At 35.2% G+C, this 21,259-nt stretch overlaps 1 protein-coding gene across 2 annotated transcripts in view; it reads left to right on the forward strand.

The window, feature by feature from the left end:
* The window catches only part of Pex6 (peroxin 6), a 26,335-nt gene continuing 5,076 nt past the window's right edge, over positions 1-21,259 (forward strand). For both annotated transcript variants that reach the window (XR_011331380.1, XM_069821405.1), the window contains exons 1-9: positions 1-1,560; positions 1,660-1,800; positions 2,362-2,564; positions 7,983-8,074; positions 9,194-9,358; positions 16,414-16,560; positions 17,031-17,256; positions 18,028-18,105; positions 19,039-19,178. Coding sequence is in view for 1 of the 2 variants with exons in the window: in XM_069821405.1 (XP_069677506.1) it covers positions 364-1,560; positions 1,660-1,800; positions 2,362-2,564; positions 7,983-8,074; positions 9,194-9,358; positions 16,414-16,560; positions 17,031-17,256; positions 18,028-18,105; positions 19,039-19,178 (2,389 nt within the window). In the remaining variant the exon portion in view is untranslated. The remainder of the gene's footprint in view (positions 1,561-1,659; positions 1,801-2,361; positions 2,565-7,982; positions 8,075-9,193; positions 9,359-16,413; positions 16,561-17,030; positions 17,257-18,027; positions 18,106-19,038; positions 19,179-21,259) is intronic.

Genomic DNA, 21,259 nt, shown 5'->3' on the forward strand with positions numbered 1-21,259 from the left:
TATGCGCCAGCTTGTGTAATCTCGTAAGCAACGGTTAAAACAATAAAAGAAAATGTAATTGTCGTTGTAAACCGTCTAAAATCAGTAATTTCAATGTCGGTTCGATTTGTATATACATTAAAATAAATTCTCATGAAGTAATTAAGTCAGATAATAAACTTTGTACCACTCAGATCCACGATAAAACATGATATTGCAGCTTTGAATATAATGTGTAGATTACATGTCATTCTAACCTCAATATATATAAGAAATATGTGCAAAGTGAGGTAGAAGTAGAACGTTACATTACGCAGCTATAATCCTAATGTTGAAAAAAATAGATATGCCTATTGTTGGTTGTACATAAATTTGACCTACATAATGACTTTACAATCTGGAAATCAGTGTGGTGAATACGTGAATTCAGTTCTTCGCACATTTAAATTTACAGTCGCAATTTTATTGCCCAAATATCCACGTTTACTATTTTCGTTGTGCTTCGCTCTTTATGTAGCGAAACTTCAGAGGCGTGAAAAGAAGATGAGATTGAAGTTGCAAGTTGTACCTGAGGATGGATTTGAATACCTTATACCCAGAAACATTAGGTCCTCTGTACTTGGAAACAACGATTCTATTATTTTAGTCAGTTTTAATACTCTAAAGAATGTTGGTGTTTCCAGTTTATCATGGGTTAAACTGTGTAAAGTTGAAAAATATTCTCCATTTTCTGTTAGGACAAAGTCATATTTGGTTAAAATCATTGCAGTACCAAATGTTGATGACTTTCTTGCAATAGTAACTAACGTCCTCCATCATAATGTATCTCACACTTTGTTACTGATGGATGACACTGTAAGCATACAGAAAGAAGGCGGATTCGAATCATTTATACCATATCTTGCAAAGTCTGCAAGCGTGAGCCTCGTTCAATCAACACATGATGGTCTGTCTGTAGATACGGTTTTGTCAACTTATTTTCAACAGCCTCGCTTTCTGCGAGTGGGTGATGTTTTTTCCATCAATACTGTAAAACACACTCCATCTGTGTTTTACTCTAGTAATAAGGCAACAATTCTCTATTTCAAAGTCCTGGAAGTTGAGGGACCACCATATGAAAAAGTACAACAGCAAGACGCTGAACTTGGTTATTACATTACAAAGGGCTTTACCTGTTTAACTCAGTCATCAGATCAACAAGATTATATACCAAGGAATGATATAATATTTATTAGCAACAAAGCAAATTTGTCACGAGAGGAATTCAAACTACAACTCTTAAGCAGTTGTCCAGATGGTCTCAATGGATATCGAGATGAATTATTAGAGTGTGTGCAGACGTTTGTACCAACTATTAACAGATGTCACCTAAAGCCCCTCTTTCTTCTGTATGGTCCACGAGGTGTAGGCAAGGGAGATGTGATCAGAAATGTGGCTGGGAGGTTGGGACTGCATATTCTGATTGCAAATTCATATGAGCTCCAAGGAGAATCTCCTGGTTATAGTGAAGGCCGACTTAAATTTATTTTTACGAAGGCTCGACATTGTGCTCCTTGTATTCTTCTGTTAAGAAATATAGATGTAAGAATTCTCTGTTTACTTATAAAACATTAATTTCTATGTTTCAACTCTTAAGTGTGTATTATATAAATTATACGATTGATCTCTTATACTATTCAGGTTCTGTGCAAAGACAGTAATGGAGATGATGACAATCGGATTATCAGCTCATTCACAAATGAGGTGCAAGAACTGTACCAAGAAGCTAGAAAGTTTCCAGTTATTATAGTGGCTACATGTGACAGCAAAAATGAATCAACGGTAAGCAAACTTTACTGCCTAGTCTTATTAACAAAGAGAGAAAGTGATTGTAATATTAATCATCAAACAATATTGCATGAAACATAAAATAATTACCGATACCTTCAAACGTGAGCTGCCATCAAGCAGAATGAAAGTAGGGCCTACTGCCTACTAAAAAGAAATTTGTCTCTCTATTTTAAAGGAGAATGTGAAAACAAATATTTAATTAAGTTATGTTGTAGGCAGGTATTAAAATAGTAGCTAGGCATACATAAGTTACAAAGTTATTTAGATGTCACAGACTAATTAGAACTTAATTACTCTATTTAAAATAAGTTTTATTTCGAGTAGGGTAGTTATTCAATTTGTAAACACTAACAATCAATTTTCAAACTTTGCAGTTAAACAAATAACTAAATAAAATAATATGTCAAGCTTTTCACGTTGAAAATGCTCTTCTGAAGAATCAAAGGAAATAGGATAGCTTGTTCCCTGTGAAGGACAAGTTTATAAACCTATTAGTAAAACCTATTAATTTTACATGCATGAGAGGAATGACTTAGTTTGCTTTGGTTGCAGTCTGCCATTGCTCCTGCATTAGCTCGGTTATTTCTTCACGTGATTCATATGCAAGGACCAAGCGATGTACAGCGGTCTGCAATTCTTCAATGGCTGCTGAGGAAAAGTGGAGTGACAACCAGTGCTGAGCTGTCTCATATAGCAGCTCAGACCTCAAGTTTCCTTTATACTGACCTCGCTGCTCTTGTGTCCCATGCTGTCAGGTAACATGTCAATGCTTAGAAAAACTATCAGGTCATATGACATTCTTTCTCTTAATACTTACGTAGGCCTATATAACCCATGAATCTGGACTTTGATACATGCTTAGAAAAACTTTCAACTCATATGGCATTCTTTCTCTTTGTAACTTCTTTAGTGTAACTCAAGGGGCTGGACTTTTATACAGAGCACAGCCTGCGATGTATGACAGACATGGTGACTATAATAGAAGTGCTTTTTTTTTTTTTTTTTTTTTTCAATGTTCTGGTTTGCCCTACCATTTTCCTTTTGTCATTAGTTTTGTTTCTGCAGCAGTTTCCAATGTTTGCAACCGTCACAAGCATGCACATATCGACTTTACTGTTAATATAACAATAAGAATAACTACAAACTCTGATTTCTTGCGTTCTTGCAGCATATCAAACCATCACGAAACCTTTTCCTGATGGTCAGAAAGATTTGCGGGTCAAGCACAAACCAATCTGAAATCACTTTGATGCGTGCTTTATCTTTATCTACTTAACTGGCATACATACTTCTTGCATTAATATTTTATGTTTCTATATTGGTTATTAAGCATACTATGAAATTTAATTACGTTTTGAATATACTGTATTAATAAACAGTACATGAATGTTCTGACAGGAATGGTTTGAAATTAAACCAATCATTACTGATCATGCGCAATAGTTGAAGTGGGAACAGTTTTCAAGCAGTTGTGAAACCATCAGAACTCATTGCAAAACAAACCTATTGCTTCATATCATCTGATCAGAACATTATATGTTGAGTTGTCGTTAAATAATCACTATTGCCACTAATTTATCCTCTGAACATGCCACTTCATTTGGTTACATTTTAATTGAAGAAACCTCTTCCTAGCACCAATACATTAGTTAAAATGGAATTTATTGCTTGGCAATAAAGTTACTTTGTGCCCTCCTATTAGGAAAAAGTATCCTTTTTGGCTTATACTAGTAGCACAGAATTATTACTGCACATTTAATGTAGGTTTCTTTAAAGTAAAATCAAATAAAATGGCATGTTCAAATGATACATTAATGAAAATAGTCATTATTTAACAATCACTCAACCTATTATGTTGTTACAGGGTGTACCAATGATAAAATTAAAATGGCAGGGGAAATAATCAAACTATATATCTGTGTGCATGTAGATTCACACACTCAAATGAAATATTTAGAAAAAAAGCTGTCAATTTACATAGTGAAAAACAATTTTCTTGACTAGAAACTTTTTGGACCCAATTAAATGATTTCAAAGTTCTAAAACTTCAAATTTTTCTTGAAATGTAAAAAAACTTATATAAAACTGCTGAAGCTCAACAGTCGTAAGTGCAATAAGTTTTGTTAATAAATTTCTCATTAGAAAACGGGAATATCGATAATATACTTAAATTTTGAAGAGACAAACTTTATTCAGACTCTGTGGAAATATTGATATCTCATCCAGAGACATTTTATACAAATGAGTCTATAGAACAAAATTAAGATTAAATCTAAGGAAAATATAAACTGAGAACTGTGAACATGAGGTGGGTAGTAGTCTGTCCTTGTGGTTTTACGTGTTACACAATATGTTACTTTGATCCAGTGTGATACAAATTTTTCCTTTTCAGGTTATATGATTGCGGAATTAATTTCACAAGTTTTTTAATGTAATTACTCTAAAACCGTATCTTATATTTACAATTAATTACCGCCATACATGTTCTAAAATTAATTATTGCATCACTGTCTAGACGAAACATAAAAGTTCATTAGTTGTTCCTGAAAATTCAATAAAGTAATTTAACAAAATTTATATTTGTTAAAGAAAACCATCTGTTATTAGACTCTCTATTCCTCTCATTTCAAGAATTCATACTTGAAAAGAAAAGTAATATGTTTCCTTTGCTCTGTATATGTGATAAGAATGACACTAAGTATAGTTGAATGGATGTGGTAATGGTTAGGAGGGTTTTTAAGCCTAGTTCACAAGACTCCAAAATATAACAGTGGAGAACTTAGTCACAAGGACTAGGCAATGCATCTTGTAAACCGCATTCTCATTTGTAAATGGCGTTTTTTTCTTCCCCTCTCTTGTATGGAGGAGGGACCCGAAGGCTAGCCTAAGGCTTATTGTGCTTACCACTCCTATTCTTGTGAATGATTGGATAGCCGAGTGGCCGTAGTCTTGTACAAGTACAGCATGCCGCACCGTGAACTTAACCCGGGTTATTGTACCAGTGTGAATTAATGATATCAAAATGAATCCGAGGTCCAATGCCGAAAATTACTCAGCAATTCTGCTTCAATTGGTTGAGGGAAAACCCTGGAAAAAACCCCAACCAGGTAACAATGGTGGTTAGTGGGATTAAAGACCCTTAACAGTACCAAAGAGAAATACTGACTGAGAAGAAAGACATCCAATAGGAGTGTGGAATATGGCTTGTATGTTTATATAGTATACCGAGAAATATTAACTTTTAGTACATATAAATTCTAGGTCTGGTGATGACTATATAGAGCGCTTTCAGAATAAGAAGGCATATAAGGCGGAACTAGTTCAAGCCGATCTATGTCGACTAGCCAATGCTAGGGAGACGATGTTGCCTAGTCAAATCGTTGCGAAGTCTCGCTGACATGTCGCATATTACTTTCTTTCTTGTGCGCCCAATATTTATACCCAGGATCGTATTTTAAGCTGTGTCATTCGATAGAGCTACGAAATCTGAATCTGACGGTACAAGAACGGAATTCGTACATCATCTGGTTCGCGTGTTATCACTTAAACCGGCTTGCATTTTATTGCTTAAACTGGTTCGCATGTTATCACTTTAAAGATTATACATGATTATATCCAAGCCTTAACACCGATGCTATGAAGTCTCTCGCTATAAACAGAGATACAGTAGATTTAGTTTCCTTTCAAATTCAGACATGGATTGTTTTCTGTGTGTACTGAAGAGCCTTTATTGAACAATAATAATTACGTAGGCCTACCAGTAGCAATTTCTCTTGAAAGGATTCAAATGGGTCTAGTGTTTCGTCTGTTACACGCAAAAGGAAAATTCTACAGTCATAGGCAAAGGTAGGCTATGGTACAATTTCCACTTTTCATCGTAATATTACACACAGTGTAAGAAGAAATATCGCAAAAAGTATGAGGTAATTGGTTGATATTATAAAGATCGTCCCTTTTTCAATTATTTATAAGAAAGAGTATTAACATGCCCCCTTAAGAACAATGGAACTTTTTTAAGATGAAACAATAATTAATCATATTTCTAGTGGTACAACAACGGGAGGAGGGGTTGGAGGGGGTAAGATTTAACCCCAAAAATTTAAAGGTGTAAATAGTATAGTTTTTACATTCCTAAAATATCAGAGAGCTTTATAGTATAGTTTTAACTTTCTTTGTGGCCAAAATTTCAAGTTTATAATGTTAAATTTATTTTAATGAGACAAAAGAACTTCAAAGTCATTTTACTATAGTAAAAAAAATTAACAAAATTCTAACCACTGAGGCAATGACACGAAATTAATGTTCTTTTTGCCTGTTCAAAGCATCAAAACAATGAATTGGAAGGAGTTACGCAATAAGAGACCAAGTGACAGACACCTGTTTCCGAAATATTGACCATTGAAATAAATCTGATTATTTATTAAACATTTTACACAAGAGGTATTGTAACACTCATACTATTAAAAAAACAGCCCAAATAATAGTAAGAAAATGCTAACTGATTTTTAATATCAGACCAGCAATTGATTTTTTGGAAGTACTAGCTTTGATTTCTTTATTTATCGATCAAAATATTTTAATATTAAGCTGTTGTTATGTAGAGATCTGTCACTAAATTATTTCAAGATCACACAGTTTTTTCAAAAGAAAAAAACAAATGGAAGAGAATGGTAAGACCCCTACAGTAATATACAATATATATATATATATATATATATATATATATATATATATATATATATATATATATGTGTGCATGCTATGTAGACTACTGTTCACTTCATTCTTATCAGAGGTGAGCATTTTGAAATTGATTACACGATTACAGTCACAATTACTAAAGCTACTATTTATCAGAAGTGAGAAAGAGGTAAAAATGTGAGTTTTAACATCATGTTTTAAATTTATTTTTTTATTGTTTACTGTAAACTTTATAAAAATTAACATAATGTTTAAAAAATATTTATTACAAATAAACTTCATAATATGTAACTATTTTTTTTCATAATTCAAATTTGCTCATTATTCAGCCTCTGTTCAAAGTTTTGAGCTGATAATCTATTGGCTTTTGAACTGTTTGTCATTGTGGCGAATGAAAACAGTTTTAAGTTAGTTAATAATTTAGCATCGTTAAAGCCCTCCCCCCAACCCCATCACAATGATGGTAAGAATTGACATGAAAATTGCACACGTCAAAATTCTTACCTCTCCCCCGAAACAAATTACGTTGTTGCACCACAGCACATTTCAATCACTATCTCTATTCATCTTTATAATATATCACTGTATATTTTTTTAGTTTTCAGTAAATTCTTATCGTATCGATAGCTGTCACATCTTGTTGCAGATCATTAAATTTTTTTAAATTTTATTATGGATATTTCTAACATTAATTTACATTTTCTTTTTTTTTTTTTTTCGTTTGAATTGATTAGGATGCCGATATTTTAAATCCAAGATTTGGACGGTTATCAATATGATGATATACATATTGAAGATTTTACAATTCCAAAATTCAATTTGCATTTTAAAAACCTTGAGTTACGGTACATCTGTTATATTCTATACAGTGTACACACTTTTTTCTAGTAGGCTATAGAATGTTTAGCATCAATATTTCCAATACGATATTATTGGGTTGCAGTTTTATATTCACGTCTTTACATATTATACTTACACTCGTATGCTTATATTACCATAGACCACAGTGATAGAATATAGAACCCTGGATCTCTAGGTAGGTATAAACTAGAGATTAAGCGAGAATATCCACTTGCCAGATAGTGTAACACAACCTTCAGTTTTTAAAAATTAAGTCACCGTTTCTCTCTCATGACGAGTAACAAAGTGCACTACATTTCTACATATTTGTTGCTTTATTTCGCGAACTAGTGACTCCAAGATCTACTGATTTTTAAAGCGACTAAATAATGAAAATTGGGATAAAAATGACTTGAGTAAGAGTATTTAAACATAAGACACAATGATGGAAAGAAGACACTTGCTGCACTAGCGGATATTTTCTGTCCTTGTCACATGTATCTGCTGACTCTGTCTTTCACGTCTCACGCAACATGTGCTAACGCTGTACAGCAGCGAGCACTGTATTGGCTTAGGCCATATGCCTTCTTATTCTGAAACTGCTATAGTTAGCAAAGAACATTGTGTTTCAGGAATCGCTACAAATGTCTCAAGGAAAAGTATCCTGACGAACTCAGCTGTCATGACATCTCATTAAGCAAAATGGATTTTGAAGTCTCATTGGGTATGAACTTACGCATAATACTTACTTACTTACAAATGGCTTGAACTTACATATGATAGAAATATTAATGAAAATGTCCAAATAGTATTTTAGAACACTTCCTTAATACACATGTCCCCAGCAAGTGGAAGTGAAAATAAACGAAAATATAATGGTAGATATTCCAGAGTGAAGCAATGCTAGTGCATTTGTAAACACTTCTACTGCTGATGTGGGTTGTACTTCTGCTACTGTTGTAGCAATTCATTTCTTATAGCATTTAAAGAACAAATGATAAATAAATTAATAATAGGAAAATAAATTAAATTCCTAGAGAATCATGTCTCTGTTATGACCCAGTTCAAAAGCACTATAGAATATAGTTTGAAACTGTGTTATAAATAATTTTATGCTCGACCATGCCGAAATGTAGTAATTATACACCTGGTAGTAGCCCTTTAATGCACCTCATTAAAGTACACCTATTCATTATAATTCAGTTGTTCAGCCAATGAGAAATCACCTTTGTATTGATTGTACCATTATAAAACCGCAAGTATCGATTATTCTCGGATATGCAATCGAAAGACAATTAGCGAAAAGTCACGGAGGCTGGAAATCCAATACTGTCGCAGAAGGTTATGTTCTGTTACTATAATAATTAGCGTTAATTGTAAATAATATTCAAATAAATTCAATTTGTCATCTCGTTTTTCAATTCTAAATCAATTTCCAGGTTATATCAAGCCTAATCTTCATGTTATTCTCTAGATTATATCAAGGTCAATGACATTCGTGTTTCGGAAAAAGCAGTACTTTCGCATCTGCGCACATCTCACAATTCAGGTCAGTTCCACTCCTCACTTACAGAACCATAACATGAATACTTCTGAATAATTTCAAGTTAGAAATATGGTCGAGCATAAAAAGTCGTATGAAACTTGCCTATAATGGTAATTAAGACGCTCGTATGAAAATTATGAAACGAGTGCAAGCGCTCGTTTCATAAACAAACATACTTGCGTCTTAATTACTACCATTATAGGCTCGTTGCATAATGTACTGTTATAACTTGATTATTGGAAAATTATAATGTAAATCGTTTTGTGACCTGATAATTAGTAAATCATATGTTTTCAGATGTTATTCATACATCATATGCCGATGCTATTGATGCTCCCAAGGTTCCAAAAGTTTCATGGAATGATGTCGGAGGACTGTCAGATCTGAAGGAAGAGATAATTCGAACTGTTACATTGCCACTTGAACATCCCGAGCTGTTAGCAGCAGGACTTAGACGGTCAGGTAAATCCATACTGTCTCTGCGTGATATATGAGGGGCTCACAACCAGAGTGGACCAAGTCAGCCAGTGGTCAGTTTGTGGATTAATACAATTTCGGATGAAGAAAACTTAGATTTATTCATTGCCATAACAAACCAAGTCCATAACTCATTTGTTATTCCACAGAGGGCAGCATTTCCTATGGAAGATGAAGGTTTCTAAGCATGAGCCAGGAACTTTAAGACTCAATTTCTCAAAATTATTCCAGAAGGACTTGGTCCACTCTGGTTGTGAACCCCTCGTATGACAAGCTACAATACAGTTAGCTATATCATGAAATAGTGTTCTTGTTAGAATCTTGTTTGAAATGAGTATGTAGATAGAGTCCCATTTTGATTAGAGATTACCTGTTTATAAGATTCCATTTCACAGTCACTTCCATGTTATGAGTAATGTCTGATATACTCGTAAGTGAAAGAAGATTGGCCGAATAAGTACAGAAGGCTACTGGACACAATTCTAAGAAAAATTAAAAAAATACCTTATCTAAAATGGCTAAGTCTCCTGCGCTGGATAACCACTTGTGTAACTCGAGAACAGCAATTGATATCAAACTTGGATTTCTTCAGGGACCTTGTACTCGTGTGTTCTTTTAATTCCCCTCCCCTCCACCATTTATTTTTATCAGTGAGGCCCTTTAAGCATTTTTTTAAATTATTGATGTTGCTAGGCTTTATATTGTATTTGCACTTATATAATTATACATTTTCTCTTTATTAAGTTTTTTTTCTGTTTGATTTTGCGAAGTCTTAGAATTGTACTGATATAATTAGCCTATACATTTTTCTAAACGTTTTCCATTAAGTTTTTTTTTCTTACGGAATTTGGTAAATTTCGTAATTATTGTACTTATATATACTTGTAGTTATAAATTTTTGCTGAACATTTTTCCCTTAAGGAATTTGTTCTAGCTTTCTGATTTTGCTAAGTTTTATAATTGCACTGATATAGTTACAAATTTTCCTTGTTAAGGAATTTCTTTAGTTTATTTATTTTGCTAAATTGTATAATTGTATTAATATAATGTTATTTTTTTTACTTGGTTATTTAACGACGCTGTATCAACTGCTAGGTTATTTAGCTTTGATGGAATTGATGATAACGAGATGAGGCCGAGGAATCACCATAGATTACATGACATTCACCTTACAGTTGGGAATAAAAAACCCAACCAGATAATCAGACCAAGAAAGAATCAAATGCATGCCCGAGCGCATTTCAGGATCAGCAGGAGCACATTACTGCCACAGCTATGCTAGTGGCCTAATTTTATTATCACTCAACCCTGATCGGTAGTTGAACTAATTGCTGCTCAAGTAGCTACCATTTATACAACACATTTTTTGTACGGTATTACATAATAACACGAAAAATGTACACGCGTAATTCATAATGGATCAGGATTGAAAAATAAACCTCATTTGAAAATTAACTACACGAAACAATCATAGACAACATACATACAGTATAGAACTTAACAGACTGCAGACATAATGAAGTTGGAGAATTACGAACCACATACTATATTAATGCTGTCCCTCAGCCAACAATAACCAGGTCTAATTATTTTAAAGTGATAAGCATACATCGGCCCCACGTGAAGGTAATAGTATTGTGAATTTTATTAGTAACAACAATGTAATTTATTCCTCACAACAATAATTCCTTTCTACAATTCGCCTTAAACGCTCTCGTCAACAATTGGATTTTATTCTTCCAACAATATTCGTTATAGCACTCCACTGATGACAATGACAATTTACTTGGACTAGTACGAACAACAATGAACTGTTAATCTTAACTAATATTTACAAAGCACTATTTACAAATCAGAACTATCAGTTCTCAGTTCACAGTTCTTCTATCTCAGTCACTCGAGTTCACAGTATCTCGAACCACAGACCTTCAGAGACAGTTCACTGTACTCGAACTCAGGTCCCTCCAACTGCGGTCCACTGCACTCGAACTCAGGCCTTCGGATGCTGACGCAGATGCGGACGCACACTCGAGTCGAACTCCGGCACACAAGTCTGGCTTGCTTGCTCTGGCTTACTCACTGACTGAATAACTGAAAACTACTGTCGTTCCTTCGCGACCGTAATTTATAACCACAGCGACGTAGCCTCGAAAGTTCGAATTCGCGAGTCTTCCACTTCGACGGATTTCTCGGCCTCTCTAGGCAAGCAGAAGATGCGCGCGCAAACTCCCTCTCCACTCTCTCGCCGCGTAGGCCCTTTCCCCTTACTCTCCGCCGCGCGCCATCCCTCCGTGCTCCGCGCGATCTGCTTTCTTGCGGGACGCTGGTCGTGAGTTCGAATCTCACGTCGCTGTCACAGTATTGTGACATTTAGATTAGATCAGAATATGATATTCGTCAGCTTTTGTTTCTTAATCAGTATGAATGTTATGGTAATACTAACTTGACAATGGCGCTCTTTTGGAGTTAATACTGACACAGCCATCATACATGTGCAGCTCTTTAATGCTGCTGTAAGCAAGGGATCGAAGAAAGCAACAATTTGGTTTGGTGGAACATTTTCCAATTCAGTCCTTCTCACATCATTACGTATATATACTGGAATTACAGTTCACGATTGATAGAAATAATCTATGAATATCAAGATGAGCTCATTGCATTGTTTGAAAATGATCGGATTCAAAAGGGAAATGGAAACAAAAAGCTTATAATCACTGCCCAAGGATATACAATATTATTGTAAGAGTATGTTTTCTTTTTGCTTTAAAACTTTTTCCGAACTTTTTCCAATCCTGACAATTTTACTTTTACACATTAAGACTCACGATATTGGCAGCTGCGGATTTTCAGGGGAGGCAAGCCTGGCCTCCCTAAATATTTTATCAGAGACAACACAAAATGTGTCATCCCAGCTCTCATGAGCTGAGATGGCAATATTCAAACTCACCGCGTCTCTAGTCTTACACAGGAACATGTAATTAATGCTGCCAGCAACAGGAAGCACTGCTGGAGTGGAGTACACCACAGAGCACAAACACGAAAGTTACTGTACTACAGTGACATCTAGGGACCTTTGTGTTCTAATAGTTGGGAGTAGGTAAGCAAAGTAGAACTCAGCTCCTGGTAACCATGACAACAGCTGGTAAGCCAATAGGGAAGATGTCTTGTTCGCGTGCTTCATACCAAATAGACACCATGAGAGGAGTTGGTTTTGGCTTAGGCTCCTTGCTTCAGTCTGATGCACTGAGCTTGTAGCAATGGATGGGAGTGATGATATTGTGGTTTCGCTGTTGGAGATTCTTTTTTTACGATGAAATGACATCGTTAGAAGAATTATACTACAGCAAGGTAGACCTACCCCGAAATTTTCATTTCTTCAAAATGATAAAGATAAGACCAGAACATTTAAATCCTCATGGTACGATAACACTAGTGGCTGTGTGGTAGCAGTATGAAGGAGAATCTGTTTTGTTGGCCATGTATACTTTTAAGTAATAACAAAAGCGTGTGGTCATATGAGGGCTACAGTGACATGAAAAACTTGCCTAGGGCTGTAGTTAGGCATAGCTCAAGTAGAAACCACTTGAATTGTTACGTGGCATTTAAAGGACTCTGTAAACAAGCCCTTAATATATCAGAAATGTTGAGCGAACAGAATAAACTGTTAAAAATTAAATGCAATGAAGTAAAACTCAAATTTACAAAATTTTAATTGATGTCACATGTGCTCAGGCTGCACAAGAAATCGCGTTCAGAGGCCATGGTGAAAAGGAATGCTTTCTAAACCCTGGAAATTTTAAAACTATATTTCTTCTAGTTCTAAATAGGGATGTGGCATTAAAAAAAAAATATTGGGAGAATATGGGATACTTTAGAGGGGTATCGACAACAATTCAGAATGAACTCAATGAGTGCATTGAAGAGGAAATACAAGATTTCATTGGAAAAAGAATTAATGAGGCCCCTTTCTTTGCCTGTATTGTTGACGAGATGACTGACATCACTGAAACATCTCAGTGTTCTATCGCTGTTAGGCTAGTTGTTACAGAAGGTGATATTCGAGAGTTTTTCCTTGGTTTTCATGATGTTAGTGAAAGCAGAAATGCTGAAGGCTTGTGTAATGTTCTTCAAAAATACGATGTTCAAAGTAAGTTAGTGGCTCAAACTTATGATGGCGCAAGTGTTATGGCAGGTGAATTGAATGGCTTGAAAGCTAAAGTTAATGAGCTTGCTTCACAAGCTTTATTTATTCACTGTTTTGCACACAGATTGAATTTAGTTTTACAACAGAGTTGTTCTAAAATTAAGTCTGTGAAAATTTTTTTCTCGACACTTCATGGAATACCTGCCTTCTTTAATCAGTTCTCAAAGCGTACTGCTATTCTCGACAGAATTGTGGAATAACGTATACCTACAAGCAGTGATGTCAGGTGGAATTCTAATACCAAACTCATTTCTGCAGTGCACACAAAAAGGATAAAATTAATCGAAACTTTCAATGAAATAATAGATTTTCCGGATTCAAATGGTAATTCAGCAAGGGAAACACAAAGATTTATAAACAACCTACGTGATTTCAATTTTGTTTTTCTTCTCTTGACTGTCCAAGAAATATTTAATAAAACTGAGTTATTATTTAATATTCTTCAGAAGAAAACAAACGATATTCGAATGTGCATCAATGGAATTTCAGATAGTGTCTTGTACATAAGAAATTTAAGGAGTGGTCAGCAATACAGTGTATTCATGGAGGCTGCTGAAACTGCTACCAGGTTAGATTCATTGAGACTTCTATAAGAAGGAATGGATTAATGGAAGAATGTGCTCCTTACAAGTATAAGCAACTGTACGTCGAAATTTTGGACAATATTTTAACACAGTTGGAATCAAGATTTTAAAAATATGAGAAACTGAAGTTTCTTGAATTAGGTGACAATGCCCGATTTTCAATTTACAGTCAGCACTTCCCTACTGAAGCACTAGATTCATTATTTCAGAATTATGAAACTTATTTTGACAATGAGAAATTGCGTGTTGAGCTTCAAACTGTATTTTCTCCATTGGACAGGGAGACATTCCATGGCAAGTGTTTGAGCGAACTAATAAAGAAGATGACTGAAAGTGAAACAAGTGAAATTCTTCCCAGTGCTTTTAAACTCTTCTGTCTTGTAGCCACAATTCCTTCCACAAGTGCGTCCGTGGAAAGGAATTTTTCGTGTTTGAATCACGTAAAACCTTTTTTGAGAAACTCCATTACTCAAGAACGGCTCTCAGCATTGGCGAGTATATCTATTGAAAAAGGGGATCCTCCACAAACTTCAGAATCCACCCACATAGAATGATGACCTGATCGATCACTTTGCAAAGAAGAAGGATCGCCGAGTGAATTTGCTGTTCAAGTAATGTAAGTAGGCCTACCGGTATATTTATTTTTTTAAATAGCTTTTATATATAACCCTTCATCACGTCCTGACCTCAAGTTTTGAACCCACCGTCTGCCACTGGATATTGGGTGTTGTGAAAGTAAAGGAAAGGAATTTTAAGAACATAAAACCAAATATAATGAATCAGAGATAACTTGAGCATAAACCAATGAAATAAACATTCAGAAATAGTAGATATAAAAATATCTTACAAAAGATTATACTGCAAAATGTTGGACTTGTTTTAGGTAGCTAAGTACAGTTTCAGAACTTGAATTCACTTCTATTTTTTAAATAAAATTAACAAAGTGTTTTGAGAAAATATAAACTAAGTTCTCCAAATGTTTCATATGTATATTGTGATGTTTTTATCTTCCATTTAAGTCACAACTAATGACCATTTACCTATGCAAAGATTTGTGTCGCAGGTATATTAGTGAATCTTGTTTTTTTATTAAGTTAATCTGTATAAAGCTTATTGTGAAATAGTGGAGTTATGTGAACTCAATTCCATAACAAGTGCACTAGCTGAATGAAACTTTTCATCAAAGAAAAGAAGAAAGAACTACGTACTGCAGTATCAGGAGAGGCTCTCAAAATTCTCAGCGTTATTTTGGACCTTGTATGTGCGTATAAAGTGGCTGACTTCCTAAGTTTACGAGCCCGCATCTGTGATGTGGTTGCTATGGTAACAGTGGACATGTTGGAAAGAGTGTAATCAAGAAAGTGATTTCATGTTGAATGTTCTCAGTGTCACTAATGGATGACATGTGAAGATTCACTAATAAATGTTAATTACATATTTTTAGTTTTTCTTACATTTCATGCAGTTTCATTTCCTCAACTTTTTTATTTTATGCTTTATGATATGTTAGAGAGAGAAAAAGTTGAACAAAACACGGTGTAAAACATTTTATTGTATTAACGTTTATAACTGAAGAACATTTCGCAAAGGATATTTTCAAGCAGAAGTTAGCTCTGTGGTGGCATGTGTGCCTTCACACTAGCCGGCTCAGGTTCGATTCCCGGTGAGGTCAGAAATTTTCATGTGAAATTTCTATCTCAGGACTACAAGAGATGGCGGTGCACAACATCTAATCTCTAAATTGTGCACCAATATGCCTGGGTTAAATCCCAAATCCCACCGCAGTGCATATGAAGAGAAGGCATATGTCACTCTTGATAGTGATTCGTCTGTCGGATGAGGACGTTAAGCCTGGCAGCCAACTTGGTGCTATTTGACAAGAGTAGGCTATGTGTCAGCACTGGGTTTCCCCTTCTCCCTTCCTCATCCTCATCCATTCCCTGCACTACACATATATGATACTTCTACATACACTCACCCTAGTACACGACATAAGTCTTCACAGATATATATTATGCATAACATGGTCTGCCAAAGTGGTGTACAACATGATAATGAGTCACAGTCTTGCCACCTATCTGCAGTATGCGCAACCCGAATCATGCAAGTGAAGTGGGTAGGCATTAGACACACACACACACATAAATGTAAGACTGTTGCCAGTATGCTAAGCCTTTACAAATAACATTTCAGATGTTTTTTTTTTCTTTTAAATCATTTTTGTGTAACTTTGTTTAATTACGCTGTTACAGGCATTCTCCTTTATGGACCACCAGGTACAGGCAAGACCTTGCTCGCGAAAGCTGTTGCAACTGAGTGTAACTTGAACTTTTTGTCCGTGAAGGGACCTGAACTACTCAATATGTATGTGGGTCAGAGTGAAGAGAATGTCAGAGAAGGTGAGACAGCATCCTAAGCACTTTACAGTATGGCTACCATATAGGGAAATCATTAATTCAACAACTAAGCAGTCTCATTAGACTTCTTACTTCTCATTGAGGTTCTGGCTGATTATCAGGCAATACATCTCACTTGATGATTTGTGTCAGAGGAAGAACAACTGTTTGTATGCATCTGAAGTCTGGTTAGTGTAATATGTAGCTAATCGGTGATGTATGCAATGGAGGGGGAAAGGAACTGGCCACCCTACCACATTATCTCCTGGTTTAGTTGTCTCATAAGTGGTGCCAAGTTGGTATCACTTGTGAGGTTAGGTTCAGACCTGTCTTCGGACACTTGACTAAATAACAACAACAATTAGACTTATATCTTCCTTTCTGTTCGCAAATCAAAATAATGTTATATCTTCAGTTGAATGAAGATCATTTTATGGCTAGTTTACAGTTTTGTGGCATTATATTGATTACAGTGTTCAGCAGAGCACGGGCTTCTTCTCCGTGTGTAATATTTTTTGACGAGCTGGACTCTCTGGCCCCAAACAGGGGCAGGAGTGGGGACTCTGGCGGTGTCATGGACAGAGTTGTGTCGCAGCTGTTGGCAGAGCTGGACGGGCTGCAAAAAAGCACGCACTTATTCGTAATAGGGGCCACGAACAGACCCGATCTTATTGACCCAGCACTGCTCAGACCAGGAAGGTGAGAGATTAGGCCGTCACATAATAATGGTTTGGCAGAAGAGTTTCTGAATGATGAACGACCAAAGACATGGCTGTTTTTGTTTCATTACTTTCATAAAAAATTTTCCACATTTTTTCCTCTTCATCCATCAGTGTAGATCCTATGCATAATATTCATATAACTCTCAGTAGAGTTCTTTTACGATCACTTTAATCAGGTGAAAGCATTTCAAAATGGTGTTTCAGTGCTTTTAGATATCTTAAATAATGGTTTGCTATTTCTGATTTACGATAAATTAAAAATTTAATCTTGATGACAGGTGAGAAAATTGATTCCTTTTTTTCTTATACTTACCACTCTTGTTTCTTTTTAATCTATAATTTGACATTATTTTTAGGTTGTCATTATAGCATCTTAACCTTCTCTATTTTATACTTCAAGAAAAGTCTTTAGATTAATAACACACATATGTATGCGATTAGTTTAGCAGTAAATATTTATATTGTCCAGATTATCCAGAAATACCTGACTTCCATTATGCATTAATGAATTAATAATAAAATTATTCCTCTTAACTTTAATTTGTTCAACATATAGTTAAAAGTGATTTGCTTTTTTATTTGTATTGTTTTACATATGTACAGAACCAAGCATGAGATTTTTTTTCTCCTGAGTATTAAACCATTACATTGTTGTCTTGAATACAAGATAGTCAACTTTAAGTAATATTTCACATTGCCTTATTGTAAGATTTGACTGATGGGCTTTATTTCTTTAATTTTTAAACAGATTTGATAAACTTCTATACGTGGGTGTTTCTACGGATAAAGAGTCAAAGCTGAGTATTCTGGTGGCACTTACTAGAAGGTAAGATTCTGTAATTTCATGCAGTTGTTTTGTGAACTTACAGGTAATGTAAGAAGTTAGCTACCAAATGCTGTGTTTAACATGCTTGTTTATATGCAAGCTGATATATTCAGTCTCATATAATGGTTATCATGACAGGTTTTTCTAAATGTCTGTAAGCAATACTTTACTTTTCAAATATTACAAATTGAAAATGTATAAATAACTGAATTAATTGTGCCTTTAGCTTGATCTTACACTACATACGCGCTCTAGAGATTAGTTGCATGTTGGTAGTAAGTTTTAAGGTTTTAATAAGTGGAAGAGTTGTTGAATTCATATTATACTTGAAATGGATCATTGCTATTCACACATTGTTCAGTACAGAAAGTTTCTATGCAAGCCAGTCCCAGGTAGTAATTTTCTGTCGACTTAATGACGATATTAAGAAAAATAATATATAGATTAGACCATAGCTCGGAGCGCCTATCCCAAAGAAGCTAAGCAGTAAAGGGTGGAGTGGGGCTCATCTGTGTAGGGTAGCGTGCACGGACTTGGTATGGCAGCAGACTTTGTTACATAAGAGTTGAAGTGGGATCGGTCTGCATAGGAACTCTCTGATATGCAGTTTGAATTACAGTGCTCTATTATTATTTTAGCTACGTTTGTACTCATCACTGTGAGGAATATGTGCCCACTCTGGACATTCACACGCACACCTGTTCATATGCCAGTGTAAAGAAGCAGAAGAGTGACTAACATAAAACATTGGATTTACACTGCTCTTTATCGAAAATGGACGTTCTTTTTCTTGGCTAGAAATCTTAATTTAGATGCATTGAGTTTGTAGTCACAAGTTTTACGAATCAGAATGGAGACTTCTTTGTTATGTAAGGACAAAATTCGTGGTAAAAGAATTTTACCGAGTCTTGCTGTACTAATGTTGTGCCTTAGATTCCAGCTGAGCAGTGATGTGGAGCTCGAGTCTGTGGTGTCACTGCTTCCAGATAACCTGACTGGCGCAGACCTGTACTCGGTGTGCTCCAGAGCCTGGCTCAGTGCTGTCAGAACCAAAATTTGTAACCTGAAATGTGGTATGTATTGTAACAGTATTCCTTTTAATATTGGTAATGCTGGTATGAGTAGCTGGAGCTTCTTGCAAAGCCACTTTCAGCTATTGTTATAAGCCATCTGCTGGTTAATTTTAATCTGAATTCGTAATTCTAAGTGCACTGAGCACGAGTTCTACTCTTTCAGGGACGAGCTAAAGTTTCTCTGTATATTTTATATTTTATGTTACAATTATTAGCAAAATAATAAATAAATAAATAAATAATAAATGTAGAAGATACGAATTATTCTCGTACACTTTGTCTTCAAGTCTTTCCCACAAATAAAGCTCACAAGGATTCAAGAGACATCAGAAGTAATAAATTGTGACTCGAAATGAAATCATTCAAGAATTTACGAATGGTGATCATTGAATAATTGGTATTGTGTGCATTATTCTGCATGGTATAAGCATAATTACTTTCAATTAAGCAAAATATAGAATCAGTGTTAAAGTAAGATATATTTCTCAGTTTATTTATTATCTCGTAAAAAAAATTGTGAGTCTAATAATCCTGTGAGCACCAATGACATGTCATATTTTGATTTTTGCAATGTCAGAGAAATTTTCAATATTTCATGCAGAATTTACTAAAGATTAATATTTTTTGGTCCTACAGAATATATTTGTTATGGTAGCAATTAATATCACAGAAGAAAAATTCGCTCTGGTGCTGAGGATCGAACCCGGGGTCTTTGGTTCTACATACCAAGCGCTCTCACCATTGAGCTACACCGAAGTCCAATCCACAGCACCGGATCGAACTCCCCTCCTCCAGTGTTTTTCTCCTTTCTGGCCTGACTGTAAGTTGGGCATGTATGTTGACATTTTATTAAGTCAACTGCCATTATACAAGGAGCGCACTCAGTTGAGTGACTTGGTGGCTGGGATTCCACAGTAATATGCACTGTTGCTAGAAGAAAAAAAAATTCTTCTACCAAAAGTGCATATTTCTGTGCATATTACTGTGGAATCCTGGCCACCAAGTCACTCAACTGAGTGCGCTCCTTGTATAATGGCAGTTGATTTAATAAAATGTCAACATACATGCCCAACTTGGAGTCAGGCCACAAAGGGGAAAAACATTGGAGGAGGGGAGTTCGATCCCATGCTGTAGATTGGACTTCGGCGTAGCTCAATGGTGAGAGCACTTGGTACGTAGCACCAAGGACCCAGGTTCGATCCCCAGCGCCGGAGCGAATTTTTCTGCTCTAATATTAATTTCATGCAGATTTCTGTATTCTCATAATGGCTACTTCAACTCACTCATATGAAATAGTGTTTTGTCACTGACGAAGATTGAAGCAAGATCGACTGTACAATCATGAACAGATTGCTGTTATTACATAATATAGGCCTATATACATTGTCTTGTTTCACGTTTGGAGGAGTAATTCTACGATGGTTATATTTTATTTTGAACAATATCATAACTCGATCTTAATGACACTTCTGCCTGTTGTGCTGAATAGAACATTTACTTAGGACTACTCTAACTGAACACCAGTTTTATCAAACTTTTTTCTCAATTCTCTATATATTAAAATAATCAGCAAATCTGTTCACCTTTTACTTAAACTGAAATATCTCGAGATCTAATGGAGCTACAATAATGTACTTGGGCTTAAAACACTCGGGACATTACACATTATCAATTGAGCCAGAACTTACTTGATTCGGTCAATTTGGACCAGAGTTATGGTAGATCATGTACTTGAACAATGTTCCACCAAAACTTTGGTTCAAATTGACAGAATGAAGTAAATTTGGGCTCAATCGATAATGCGTAATGCCCCGAATGCTATAGGTCCATGCACATTATCGTAGCTCCATTAGGTCTCGAGATATTTAAGTTTAAGTAAGAAGTGAACAGATTATGCCATTATTTTAATATAAAGACTAATAAAGCTAAATTAATAGGTTGTCTTTTGTTTTTATACATTGTTGTGAAGAAGGCTTTGGGAATTAGCATAACCTATATGAATAGAGAAGGCATTGAGTGCTAAAATTATGCAAGAAGGAAATGTGTTATTTTTTTAAATTCTGTGTTTGGTGTGACTGTAA

The sequence above is a fragment of the Periplaneta americana genome, chromosome 3 (assembly GCF_040183065.1).
Source record: "Periplaneta americana isolate PAMFEO1 chromosome 3, P.americana_PAMFEO1_priV1, whole genome shotgun sequence".
Taxonomy (NCBI): Eukaryota; Metazoa; Arthropoda; class Insecta; order Blattodea; family Blattidae; genus Periplaneta; species Periplaneta americana.